The sequence below is a fragment of the Pezoporus wallicus genome, unplaced genomic scaffold (assembly GCF_028554395.1).
Source record: "Pezoporus wallicus isolate ANWC-B61680 ecotype Strahan unplaced genomic scaffold, APGP_CSIRO_Pwel_v1 contig_1181, whole genome shotgun sequence".
Lineage (NCBI taxonomy): Eukaryota > Metazoa > Chordata > Aves > Psittaciformes > Psittacidae > Pezoporus > Pezoporus wallicus.
The window spans coordinates 4783685-4798056 of record NW_026641428.1 but is presented as its reverse complement, the minus strand read 5'-3'; the positions used below and the strand labels follow the sequence as shown (position 1 = coordinate 4798056).

Below are 14372 nucleotides of genomic sequence, written 5' to 3'. Positions count from 1 at the left end.
AAGTGTACAATTTAATACCTTTCCAGGAACAGTGTCATTTGTCGTAGTTCTGAAAACACTCGACTTTCATTCCTAGAAGTATGAGCCTGCTAAGTCACATTCCTCTCCTACCTCTCCTTCTTCTTATTGTTCCGTGAATCTGAGGCCTTCCTTCTAATAATTGACATAATTTCAAAATGGCCTTATTTGGAACCTATATTTAAACATATGTTATTTATATAATTGGTTACCTGACATGAGCAGTCACTACTCCCAGGTGTTTCAGTATCTGCTGCTTATGGAAACTTAAGCCAGTGAATTTCAGATTGTTTTTTTCCAGGAAAAAGAGGTAAGACATACCTGGGTATTAAGAACATGTATTATTTGTTGTTAACAGAGTACATATTTTTTATTAGGACATCAAAATGTATTCGGTGCCTGTGAACAGTGAAGCTGAGCATCTCAGAATAGGGAGGAAACTAATCTCTAACTGGTCCTACAGTCATAGCATATTCTTCCTCAAGAACACCTGGGATAAACTCTGGATTTTATGACAATAACGTTTGACAATAATGATTTTTCTTTGTTCTGTAAAGGGTGTATGTAAAAATGTTGAAATTTACGTTTGACCTGAGTGCACCATTTTCTTTATAGATGCGATGCAGATGTCTCCAGAAACCTGCTCCTGCTGTAATGTTATTTTCACTATGCAGTCCCATCAGTTCTGTTCTTCAAGCCATTTCCTTCACTATCAGCCAGTTAACTTCTCTTATGTTTCTAAAGATTATGGGGTAGATTGTGGACTTACTGTGAGAAAAGTTTCTTGCACAAATAATTCCAGTGGCAAAGTTGAAAGCTCTCACGATTTCAATGTTTTTCAGTATTATTATTGCTTGGCTTTTTTATCTTTGGGATAATGAAATGTCTTTATGCTTTTCTGTTCTTCAAGTGTCCTTGATTTGAGGGTTACTACTGTGATAAACCTTGCTAACTTCCATTTGACATGAGAAAAATAGCACATAGGTATTTCACTCCTCCCTGTTCTGATCTGAATTTTGAGATACTCTTCCTTACCAGTTAGCAAAACTAAATGAGCTCTCTTGGGCTTTGCCTAGAGTCAAGCTTTCCCTTGTAGGTAGGTATATGGCACCTTCTGCATTATTATCCAGTGCAATTCCATTGCAAGGGGATTTCCCCGTATCTATTACCTGAAGTTATGCCTGATATTGATGATATGCAATGTTTACATAGGACACTTTGATAGCAGACTGTTTTGCTCCTGAAAACCAGAAGACAAAGATCTAGTATTTATTTTATATACATATTATTATTTTTAAGGAGTAAGTCATAGTTGCACCTTGACATAGTAGTTACTCGGTACTATTTGAATTGGGTTTAGTTTTTAACATTTTGGGTGCATGACACTGAGCTCACAGCTCACCACTGTAAGACAGAGGTTATCCATCTGGCCGGAGGACCTTAAAGTTTTATTGCAAAATGAAGGCAGGGCTTTCAAGGGAAAGCATTATGCACACTAACGATGCTATGCAATAAAGCAAATCTTTTAGAATATGTTTGGAAATTTCCAAAAGGTATTAATGAAGATGTTCTTTCCTGCTATGATACTATTAAACTGGTAACACTGAAGCAATGCAGCTTTACAGATGAAGGGATACCTTAAAATCAGTGTCAGCACTAACACATTAAGAAAAGTTTTCTGGAAACTACAGAGGGAAAATATACCAGCTCTATGCACTTCTAAAGTTATGTGGATTGTTTTATCTGGAGATGATCTATGTAATTCACATTCTGCTTTCAGTTTACATCAACAGCTCACAAAACCATGAGATATAGCTCTTCCGCGTTACAGAAAGTAGACCCTGACCTGTATTTGCAGCAGGTACCCCATTCTGCCATGTAGGAGATGCTGTGTTTAAGGACTGTTCTGGTGATGAGTCCTGCAATATATGCCCCTTCACCCCTGGTCCCTCAGTGACATTCTTCTAACACATACTGAGATATTGCAAGTATCTGTTTTTTTTTCACAGTGTCAATTTATGACAATTTTAAAGACATCATGGCATTTTTGTAATATTTAAACTGCATGTCTGCTGGAAGAAGTAATGAATGAATGGGATCTTCCTCTTCATAGCCTGTTCCCCTAGTCAAAGCGACTGATGCTTTATTTAAACACAAAGTCCCAACTATCAGTGAAATGACTTGTAGGCAACAGTTTGTAAGCAAAAGCAGCAGAAAGAATGCTTGTTTATGTATGTTTTGGTAAGGGTAGCAGGGGTTTGCATTAAGTGGATGCAAATGAGTATAAACAAAGACTCAATTTCTGTAACTTACTGCTTCTTACTTGACAAGATTTTAAGAGCAGCATACTGCAGCAGGGTAAACTCATCAGGAAATGAGGTGCACATTCACTTAGGCTATTGTCTGGATTGTGGGACTGTAAGTATGTTTTGTTTTTAACCTTGCAAGAAGTTTCTATACCAGCTGCTAAATATTAATATTGCATTCAGTGAACTAGCACTGGTTTACTTCATGCCTAAGTACTAGCAATTTCCTGATATAATTTCCTTAGGTAAAGCCTGAGAAGTCTTCTCTAGGATCAAGACCTTAAAACCAAGTAAGTATCAGTTAAAGTAAAGATCCCTCTCCCCCCATGTATAACTGTTATTAAATATATGTCTGGAACAAACTTATTTAGCAAGTAAATATACTAATTTTTACTTCAAGTTAATACCAAATTGCTAAGAAACTTGCAGCTATGCTGTATACTTGTGGGAGGTGAAGAACTTGGATAATTTGACAGATGTCACTTTAAAAGGAAGAGACAGAATTGGTAATATCTGCCAGATCTGCCACCCAACATTAGTAGTCTATTCCTGCCTTTCTCAAAGAGGGGAAAGTAGGTTAATAGATAGCCAGGATGTCTCCACACAGCAACCACAAAATAAGAGCCATGCCTGGCTGATGAATATGCTTCTTTCTATATGCAGAATGCAATATATCTACAAACCATGACTTTCTTATTTCAAGTAATCTAACTCACTGTCATACCTAAGTTGCACCCATTCATTAAAAGGCTTTGTTCCAGAACTGACTTTGCCATGTATCTCACATTCTCAGTGAAGCCTATGTTAGGTTTTAAGGATGGGAAAACTGAAAACTGGGTTTAAATTACGCTATGTCTGCACTTTAGTCTCATTCAAGGAGACGTACGTTCTGAAAGACGCACAGGTCAGTGTTGGTGCCCAGCGGAGAGCCCCAGCCTGTTGGGTGAGGCAGGTGAGCGCTGGTGGCGCCTGGCACATGGCTCCTGCTGAGCTGCAGCTCATCTAGCGGGAGCTGCTGCTTTGCAGCGAGGCAGGTTACGGCTGGCGAGCAACACCTTTTCCCTCAGGGCAACAGCTTCTTTCGGGTCCCGCCGTCTCCATCGCCACACCTCCCTGCTCGGGAAAAGAAAAACACTTGAAACCCGGCACAGCCGAGGAAGAAATGCAGCAAACACAACGCGCACCCGCACCGCGTTGGGGAGCGCTCCGCTCAGCCCCGCCGTTACCGCCCGTACTCACCGCAGCACCGGGCTGGGCTCGCCCCCTGTGGTCCCACGCCAGGTGGTGCCGGGTCTCCTGCGCGGCCTCAGCCGCACCGCACACCGCCTCGCTCCTGCCCTCGGGCCGGCCGCCGCGCCTTCCCTAGCGGGTGGCAGGGCAAGCAGGCCGGCCCGAGGGCTCCGGCGCGTGCTGACCGGGCCGCCCAGGAGACTCGCACGAAGGGAAGCACCGCGGCCTCAGGGGAGCCACCCCCGGCCCCGCCGCCGCAGCCGGCGGAGCGCTGCCGCGGCGCGGAAGGTGCGAGCTGGGCCGGGAAGGGAAGTGCCGGCCGCGGGACAGGGGTCAGTGGGCTTGGTCAGAGAGCGGGTAGGGGTCGGCCGGCGTTCTGAGGCCACGGGGCAGGTGCGTGCGCGGCGGGCGTCGCTTACCCGCCCGCCGCCCCTGGGCGGCTACAGCACGGCGGGGCTCGGCTGGGCGCCGGCGGAGCGCGGCGCTCGCTCGGCTCACGATAGTGTTTGCGCATGACCCCTCCCCGCCTGCGCCCTCCCCTCCCCGGCGGCAGCGGGGAAGGTTAGTCTCAGACACAGGCGGCTGCTCGGCGGCGGCCGCGGCGACGCAGTGCAGAGGTGCGGGCAGGTTGCGCTGGCCCCGCGCCCCGTCTCTCCTGCGCCCCGCCTGCCTCCGGAGCCCGCTCCCCGCCGGCGGCCTCCCCGCGCCGGTGTCGGGCCGGCCCCCCGGCCATGAGCGCGGTGCTGGGTGTCCCCCCGCCGCGCCGCCTCCCCCGCCGCCCCCGGCGGCTGCCGGGCTCCAGGAAAGTAGCTTGATGAGTGTCCAAAGTAGCAGTGGAAGTTTGGAGGGGCCGCCATCTTGGTCCCGGCTCTCCACGTCCCCACCGAGCCTGCAGGGCTGCTCCGCGGCGGCGGCCTCCCAGCTCCACGGCGCGCCGCCCGGCAAGCCGCCCAAGGAAGGTAATCAGCGCGCCGCGGGGCTGCGCGGGGGGCCCGGCCCTCGGGGAGGGGCCCGGCAACGGCCGCCGGAGGCCGGTCCCGGGCTGGCGGGGAGCGGTGGTGGTGGTGGTGGTGCGGGGTCAGCGTTGGGCCCGGTGGCGGCGAGAGGAGCCTCGGGCGCTGGGTGAGCGGGGCCCCCGCACGCGCCTCTCGCCGCCGCTCGTCAGCGCGGCGGCGCCTTGTTTCCCCCCGCGCCTCCGGGCCGCGGAGGGGGATCGGCCGCGCTCCCTCCGCTCCGGGGCCGAGCGCCCTCCCGCCCGCAAGAGCCGCTCGAGTCTCCTCCCGCCGCGGCTCTCCTCGGGCGGCCGCTCGAAATCGGTTCCCCTCCGCCAGCGGCAAAGTAAAAGTGCTGCGCCGGAGGATGCGGCCGTTGTTGCTAGATGAAGGGAGTCGGGCACTTTTGGCATCATGGAGGTGGGGAGGAGAGAGGGGCCGACACCGGCGTGTTCGTCCCCGTGGGGAAGGCTCCCTCGGGGTGGCTGGTTTTGCGGCCAGAAGTGACAGGGCGCCTTACGGCCACCGCGGAATGACTGCAACTTTCCCCTGTCCTCCATCACGCCTTAGATGATAATATTTTTCTCCTCCCTCCCCTGCTCCTCCCCTCTTGTGTTACACCGACAGCAGGGTGTTGTGGGTGTTTGCAGGGAATATCTGTATGAAGGTTATGAGCAAACAAGTCCCTTCGCTATTCCCTTTCGGGTATTGTCTGGTTTTCCTCCTTGTGTTGAAATGTATTGCCACAAGATGTAGCAGTTATACAGCTAGTGGATCGCTCGGTGCTTTTAGCTAAAATAACTACTTGCTGAACGCCGGTTAGTGGTGGAAGAGAACTTTTATACAGAGATACTTGCATACCGAGCAGTTGTATAATTTTACTCCATTTGCCCCGGTTTAATGAATACCATGTAGCATTTCTTGTGGCGTCCGCAGAATGTCATTGCCCAAGCAGGAAACTTGCTAAGTTAAAATAGAAATAATAGTGAAAATGGGAAGTCTTTGTTTTTCAGGTCTTCCTGTAGCTGCTTGCTTGCCTTTTTTTTTTTTTTTTTTTTTTTTTTTTTTTTTTTTGTTGATAAGCAATGTAAGGACTTGGTAACAGGGATCTGACATCCTGGAAACATGCAACGCAGCCCGTGTTTCTCCATTTTCCACACCAGTAGTTGTCAGACTTGTATCACTCTGTGCCACTTTTGCACACGCTCCTGCAGGTAGATTGACATGAAATGCTCTAGAAAATACCTGGAGAGGAATTATGGTATATGTTAAAGATGCTGAGTAAAGTGGCAGGCATTTTGTGCTCGGCTGCTCTGGGAAACGGAAGCTTTCAGCAGAGCAACAACCACCGGCCAAATGTGTAGTTTAAGTTTACAGAGAGTAGGTTTCTTCAATGTTGCAACTTGTTACAAATATGCTGCACATAATATCCACATAGCATGTATACATGAGATATTTTTTGTTGGATTCAGATAGCCAGCATACAGGCTTGAGAAGATTATTGCAGCACAACTTGCGTATCTTATCTATTTTAAAGAAAAAGGGTGTTCCTTGACTACCTCTATTTAGGCAAGGAAGAACATTTTTGTGAAATTAATTTCTGACATAATGATTCTTTTTACTTTTTTCTTTCTTATGACTCATGCTGTTGGATTTTTCTGGGTACTGTAATTTACGTCTTCTAATATAGATTCAGGAGTTAAAGAGTAATCAAAACCCTGGTGTTTGCTTCGTTGCTATATGGTACTGTATTTGCATGGTGTTTCTGGGTCGGGATAATTGTGTGTCCTCACTAGGTAGTTCTGTTTGAAGACAGGCATCAGCTACCAGCCATGCTTGGTTTATATTTTGCATTCATGCTCTTGGAATGTTATCAGCACACCTTACTTCATGTATGTACATTCTACAGTGAAGTATCTTGCCTGAAAGCAATAGGCCCTGAAATATAAATATGTCAATATGCCATAGACATTGGCTTATATATGTGAAAGAATGATGTCAGATCAAACTAATAAACGTGCAGTATTTTCAGTGCAGTGTATTTATAGGAGCTTGTGCTCTCATCGATTCTGAACTTGTGATACTTTGTGATGTTACAGAGGTTATGAGCTTTGGAGCAGCGCATGAGGCTGCTGGCCCATACTGGATCAGAGCTGCGTTGCTGTGCTAATGCCTCTGCTGGTTCTGGGTGGATGATATTTCCAGGTTACGGTGCATTCAGTTCTTGGGTTGAGTTTGTGGCCCAGCCTGGCCTTCGCCTTTGAGGATTCAAACCTCTGTGACAGTTATGCTCATGTTGCCTTTGGATGCACAGGCCTTCACTGCATGAACCACGTGTGATGTGGTTTATCTGACCTTACCTGTGATTCACTATGAAAGCTTGGCAACAGCCCACATCTCTCTATGGGTTTTCAAGGGTTCTGATTTATTTAGAACAGAAACCTCCAGCACCCTGATTTAGAAAGTCCTAAAAATATTCTCTGAAGCTGTAATACGGAGAAAGCAAAAAGAAAAGCTTTGACCTTATCTTCTAAAGTTTTAAAATGTAAGGACTGGGATGAACATAAATGCAGTTGCATCTATATACTTTCATTGTACCAGAACTGTCTCTTGTTTGCATTTCAGTATAGATTGTAACTATCTGTAGTTATGTCAATTATTTTATATGCCGATAATTGATGTGTGGGATATGTGGTCAGTTATTCAAGAGCCATGCAATAGATGCTATTGAGAATTTAGGAGGACTGTTATGTGTATTATTTTACATAAGGTATGTGATCATGGGGCTAAATCCTATGCCACAGCTCACATAACTGCAGTCGTGCAACTTCATGTTTGAAGTTTCTTAACTTTTGACTGCTTTATGCGTGCAACTAAAAAGACAAGAGCACATAGTTAGAGAATGCTGTTTTGTAAATGGGGGATGTTCAGGCCACTGCTGACAAGGCAGAGAGGCAGAAGAAATTTCCTGAATCATGCAATGGTTTGAAGGGACCTTAAAGATTGTCTGGTTCCAGCCCACTGCCATGGGCAGGGGCACCTTCCACTAGACCAGGTTGCTCAAAGCTAACCTGTCCTGGGACACTTCCAGGGATGGAACATCCACAGCTTCTCTGGGCAACGTATGCCAGTGTCTTGCCACCCTCACAGTAAAGAATTTCTTCCTTATATCTAATCTAAATTCTCCCTTGTCCTATCACTACATGACCCTGTAAAAAGTCCCTCTGCAGCTTTCTTGTAGGCCCCCTTTAGGTACTGGATGGCTGCTGTCAGGTTTCCTCAGAGCTTTCTCTTCTCCAGGCTGAACAAGCCCAGCTCTCTCAGCCTGCCTTCATAGGAGAGGTGCTCCAGCCCACTGAGCATCTTCGTGGCCTCTTCTGGACTCACTCCAGCAGGTCCACATCCTTATTATGTTGGAAGCCCCAGAGCTGAACACAGTACTCCAGATAGGGTCTCACCAGAGCAGAGTAGAGGGGGAGAATCACCTCCCTCAACCTGCTGGTCACAGTGCTTTCCATGCAGCTTTCTGGGCTGCAAGTGCCCATTGTCAGATCATGTTGAGCTTCTTCCTCAACCAACGCCTCGAAGATTTGAGAGATACATATGGGTGTTTTGGAATAGCTTCTCTTTTGAGGTGGGAAGCAGTGCCACAGTGTCTGGTAGTCAAGCATGATGCAAGTTATTTTTTGTTTGTGCTCATGGCTTTTGACACTTTACTAAAAGTAAAACAATGCCAAATACAACTTTGAATTACCATGACAGGAATGTACATTTCAGTTTTCAAATTTGAGGCCAAATTAACGTATGATGACAAAATGGTAAATAAACTCAGCACATGTATCTGAAACACTTTGGAGAACTAATGCGGTAGGAGTAATAAATTTTGTTGGTAATTTTTTTCTTTTAAATTGGATAAATGTATATTATTTTTATTTATTGTTACCTAAAATGTAATGGTAGTTGTCTGTTATAAAGGTACAGCTTTTCCTCAAGTTTGCAGTCTAGAAAACGTTTCTAGATGCCAGGTTGTATCGCATATGCTACATATAGTGTATTAGTCCATGAACATGAAAGATACCTGATCTTACTAAATCTTCCTGGTTTTTTTTTTTCTCTGTTGTTTTCTTATAGTGTAAAAGCTCAGCTGCTTTATTTGCTTAACCAGTAAGTTCTCAGTAAGTTTGTTGGGTTTTGTCATTCAACTGTAGATTGAGAATTTGATGGATTTGGCCAGTTCACGTGAGGACAGAATAAAATGAGAACACTTGACATTTAAAGATGGTGGTATGTTTTTACTTAGGATGAGCACAGCAATCATGAAAGATTATTTGGGCTGGCTGTAGCATGAGCAGGTGTTGTGGAAGACTTCATGTTGTTCCACTGGTATGCAGAGATTCTAGCTTGCATTATTGTTGCTGGTTTTGTTGAAGATGTGTTTCTCATAGTGAGCTGATGCTAATGCCAAATTCTGGTGAGATTTTTGTAGCATGCCCACATGAGAAAAGGTGACCTTTTTTAATATAGGTCCTTGTTTGAATCTGGTTTTCTGAAAGGCAAGTGCTGCAGAGAATAGAGCAAATTAGTGCTTGGGTGATTGTTTTATTTTAATTCTAACTTGATAGAATGGAATTTCCCATTAACCTATTCTGTTTTAAAGGGAGAGAGAATCAATATGTTTAAGGACGGGCTGTATTTATTTATTTATTTATTATCTCAATTCAAAGAAAAAGTTTGTTATTTGTTTTTTCCCCTATGATTTTTTCTTGTTTGCTATTTCTTTCAGCAAGTAAATTTTTTTCTTCAGTAAGCTGTAATAAACTTGCAGACCAGAGTTGTTATTAACAAGCAATTAGTCTTGTCATTTCTTTGGATTTTCTTAAGGCTGGGTATTTCTAAATGATTGCAAAATACTGTTGGGAGTCCTGGGAAAGAGTACTGTATATATGTGCATCATGGTCAAAGTTAGGTCTACAGAATTTTGCTACCTGAAGAATGGAGGTTATGCAAATATAACAGGTTTAAATAATCCTTTATGCTTTCTGTGTTCTGGATACAAGGCTGTGTTTTGAAGTAGTACTTGCTCCCAATCCAGATTACTCCCATACTCAATTTGTTGCCCCTATGCTGAGGTGTTGTTTTTTTTTTACATGTGAGAACACTGAAGTTGGAAAACTGTGTTTATGCAGTGAAGCATTTTCCGAACTGTAGCTCCCCTGAAATGTAAAAGCACACAAGGAGGGGGGAAGAAGAGCTTTATGAACTTCTTCCTGTTCGGCTTGGTGTGTCTGCTGCAAAAGAGCAAAAGGGAAATTTGGTTTGCCAAATTGCTCTGAGTGGAGGTGAAAGTGGTTAGAGGAAGAAGAGTGGTCAGGTTTGCTGTTGAGAATGCCAGTGCTCCACTTGTCATTGTTGGAGAGCAGTTAAACAGAAACTGGCCACCATAATATAGTCCAGTTTCTCAGGTGGGCTTCCAAGTAGACAACTTCTAATGGCTGCTGAAGATAACAAGGGAAAAGCACTGCATTTTATGTTCAGTACTCAAGGGTGGAAGTTTGGTAGCAGTAGAGAAGAATTAGTAAGCATCAGAAGGTATTTTGAATCCTACATTTCCCTTCATCTTGACTCCGTCCTTATTGAGATGCTTTGTTAAGGTAGAACCTAAGGCTGTGCTTCCTTCCCAGGCACCTCTCTGGAGGTCTTACTCCCTTCTTTAATTCCTGAGCCGAGCACTGGAATACGCCAACAGAAGAATCCTGGCAAACCAGCATTTCCCTGGGGAGGATGCAGTAGGTGGCGGGAATATGAATGTGTGTAAGCTTTAATTGACCTTTGTCAAACTTAGTCGCCAAAGCATGGAGAAGAAGGACTTAAAGTGAGGCTGTATGGGCTGAAGTTTTAACGGGGGAAGGCTGGGGCTGTGCGAGCCTTTGGGGGTGGGTCTGTGCTAGAGGGCTTGACTGAAATCAGAGTGATTATATTACTAATTTTAATCATGACATAAATCAGCAAGCAGGAAATCCTGATTAAATAATTGTTTTTAATTTTATTTTGCATTTGTGCTTAATTATTTTTTCTAAAGAAAAGTTGATTCTAATTGGTCTAATTTGATCATGCCTTTTGCCAGGCAGGAGGGTATGCATCTATATGCATCTAAGTTATGCAGCTTAGTTTCTTAATGTTTAAGAAACATAATTCCCCATGCTGTAGATAGCTTTTAGCTAACTTTATTAGCTAACTAAAATGAATCCTAATTGTGCTAGATACATAAGAAGAAACAAATATATCCAAATGTGTTTTGCATTTAAACCAGATTAAGTAGACTTGTCTGTAGTTTGTGACATGAGTCCGTTATTTCCTGTCATCGCACCCTGTGAGATTTGGAGTTAATAGATCAAATCCAGTCACAGTTCCTTCTTGTTCATCATTTGGAAAAGAAAGCCAGGCTTTCTTATGTTCCTAGGTGTCCATTGCTCTTCAGCAGTTCCAAGTGAAACAACTGTTGAAGTGGTTGAACGGGTGAAAATGGCAGAAGCAGTTGCTGGTAAAAGCCAGCAACTGCTCAGAGCTCCGATTTGGCATCTTGCTGGCAGCTTCCAGCGATGTGATGGTTTGGCTGCCAGCAGAGCATAAAAGTTTATATTGTTTGAATGTATTTTTACCTTGTATGAATTTAATGGATCGTAAAGTTTAAACCTCACCAAGGATTGTTAATGTGTCAAGTTTAGCTTAAGCGTTTAATGCTGGAGTGTATTTTTAAAATAAACAACAAGGAAAAATTACCAACTCAGTGCTCAAAAGGCCATTGTAGCTTTAGCTGGAGAGGTCCTGGGACAGATGAATGTCCTCCAAGGAGTCAGAGATAAAGCTAGAGATTGTTGGATAGTTACACAACTGTGATGGGAATCTGGTTGCTTTGGAGATTACTGGAGCTTTTACGTGAAACGGAATGCCACAGAGAGGTTGTATGCCCTGGGACTGCCTCTGCATGCTGAGAGGTGGCAGCAGGAGCATTAAGCAATGTATCTTGCCTCATCATATCTGCACAGTTCTAAGTGGGTGGAAACTTAAAGGCTGCAGTGCTTTCTTTATAATGTCCTTAAGACCAAAGCACTTTGCACTCCTTTAAGAGATGAGGATGGTGGCAAGAAACTCCAGAGTGCCTTTTACAGGAAATGAAGCCTAACCGGAATTACTTGGAGATTGGCAACTGCTGGATTCCCTTTCTTTGGACTTCTAATACAGCTGTACGTATAAGAGAAAAGGAAGAAAAATACCTTTTTTTTCCTTTTTTTTATTTTAAGAATAACAGGTAATCTTGATGCTTTTAGAAAAATCCATTGTATGATGTCACATACACCCAACCTTTTAGATATTTAATTTTATGACTGTACCTGGAGCTCAAGGCACATAATAGCTTCAAGCACCCTGTCCTGCAGCTTTCCGGTGGGTTGCAAATTCTTATTTTTTTTGTAAGTAGTAGAACCTCTGAACTGCTACCTAAGGGCAGCAAATTGGAAAGTAACATTAAATACGCAAATATTTAAGTTGCTTTTCTTAACTCCTTTAAGTCTGACAGAATTTGATTTAGATCTGGTCTTCGCTTGGTGAGTGTCTGCCCTTGGCATCACAGAGGTCTTTCTCATTTCTCCACCACTGAACTCTTGGACTCCTTGGTTCTATGGAGAAAACCTCAGATGAGGCTACCAGTAGGATTTCTAATACTTCTTTCCTTCATTCTTGTGGCTTAGGCTAATCAGGCCTATGCACTGCATAGCTGTATTTGTTAAGTGTTGTGTTTTCTAGTTAATGCTGCATTCTCACAGGTTCCCCAGTTTTGTCCTACATTTTGCAGCTGTACTTCTGCCAGTGATTTTGTTGTTGTTTTTTTTTTTTTGTAGCGTAATACCCTCTTTCTAGCTATTTTGGACCATGGGGAGGTTGCTGTCTTTGCCATTTCTTAGCTTATTCCTAGTAAAACCAATGAGAGTCGTGTCCTTTAGTAAGTTGTTATTTTCATTATGAAGCAATTGAAAACATACACAATTAATAGTATTCATTTTAAGATCAGTAGAAATGTGCAGTTTTAAATTAAATATACAGAATTATAATTTAAAACATGTTTGTTTACAGGACAACTTCTAGTTTTGATGGACACTGGTGACTTACAACAAGGTTTATATTTTTGTAAGTGATATCGCTGTAAAGACCAACCATATTTGCACATATAAGATCATAATGAAACCAGGTCTTTCAATAAATATGTTTGTGTAGTGAAAAATATAGTAACTTTGAAATAGCTTTGTTATTTTATCTTTTACAAATACCATATTTATGCAGGAAAACATTTTGCAGGTATTATGCTGGAGGTCTTAATTTAGTGGCAAATTCTCTTAGTCTCGATAGGGAATAATCTGCTTTTAACAGTTCTTTTAAAAGTTTTATGAAAAGATGTATCAGAAGTTTTGAAACTTTGAAAAGTCTTTTGTTAGTGCTAAGTCATGGTAAGGTATATCCACGAGAGTCTTGCTGCCCTTGCAGCAGCTCTTTTCCCCCTGTGTGTCCCCTTCCACTGCTAGATGAGAATTTACATGGTGGTGTGAAGAGTGATGGTAGTCTGATTATCTTCATGAAGTAATTTTAGTTGTGGTAGTGCTGATTATAGATTATTAAGAATAGGTTTTTTGGTATGGGTCACTATGGGGTTTGGTTTTTTTGTTTCTCTTGCAAGTCAGGTATTCCTTGAGCTGGCTGTTGGTTGGGAGTGGTTGCTGTGTCTTTGATACATGGTCTAGAAACTTTTTGCTAGTGTTGCGTTTTAGTTTCAGTAGTTTTGTTCACAGTTCAGAACTATGATAGAAGGCTATGTAGCAAGTTTTCTGCAAGCTTCAACTTTCAGTAGACTAATTCTTGTTATAGTACCTTTGTATTTACTGTCATGAAGAGCCATTATGAGTGGGATTTTTGTATTTTAAAGTGAGATGAGAGGAATTCCTGAAGATGCAGGTTTAGAATTTTAAAATGAGATACAAAAAGCACTTTTTGCTGTGCACATTATTGCTTCAGTATGCTATTGCTTTCTGTGAAGTTCATTGCCTATTTAATTTACCTCTACTTACATAATCAGATTATGTATTACCTCTTTCTAACTAAATTGTATCATTAAATGATGGTGATACTAGTAATGCCTAAGAGGGGTAACGCCAGTATTCGTACTATGAAAGGCAAAAATCATGGTCTTTGCTTCCTTTTTAGATGATATTTTGTATTCTGCATCCATAGATAATTTTCTTTTTTCAGTCTCTTGTTTGATACATGCTGTCACATCCAGAACATCCAAGTAGTTAGTATTAAGGAAGAGGCAATTTCTTATATCATGCATGTACACACTTTTATATATACACAAAATGTGTGTGTGAAGTCTTGATGAGCAGTCTGTTTAGTCATCAGGAATACTAATGTTGTTAGGACCCCCCACCCCCCATAGTAGTCTCATAAACAAGCTCAGCTTACACAAAAACTTCAGCTGCCTTTTAATAAAAATGTTCTAAATTCCTGTTGTCTATTATTAGATACTTCTTAAAAACCTGATTTATTTTTCCAAAGATGTGATTTTGTTAAACCTGCTGATGAATACTGCAGACGATACAAAATTTGGCTCCTAGATTGATCATGATAATTTTGCTGTATCTTGATTTTTAGCTTTTTATATGGGTGTTTGCTTCTAAACAAAATCATAGAGGAGAATAGAAACATGTAGAGTTCACAAAAAAGCAGAGTCTGGTTGTATATTAGATTATACATTAATGTTGTATTTCTTGTATTTTTT

The 14372-nt window shown here is 42.9% G+C and overlaps 1 protein-coding gene and 1 long non-coding RNA gene across 2 annotated transcripts in view; one reads left to right on the top strand and one right to left on the bottom strand.

Annotated features, from left to right (window-relative positions):
• Positions 1-2128: 2128 nt before the first annotated feature.
• On the bottom strand, positions 2129-3808 carry LOC130606998 (uncharacterized). The gene is made up of 2 exons (XR_008974127.1): positions 3564-3808; positions 2129-3437 (listed from the first exon to the last, which is right to left on the bottom strand). It is a non-coding gene; the product is annotated as an uncharacterized LOC130606998 (long non-coding RNA).
• A 230-nt stretch (positions 3809-4038) lies between these two features.
• The window catches only part of TLK1 (tousled like kinase 1), a 70058-nt gene continuing 59724 nt past the window's right edge, over positions 4039-14372 (top strand). Inside the window, exon 1 of the mRNA XM_057423702.1 lies at positions 4039-4513. Within this exon, the coding sequence (XP_057279685.1) occupies positions 4369-4513 (145 nt within the window). The 5' untranslated portion in view covers positions 4039-4368. The remainder of the gene's footprint in view (positions 4514-14372) is intronic.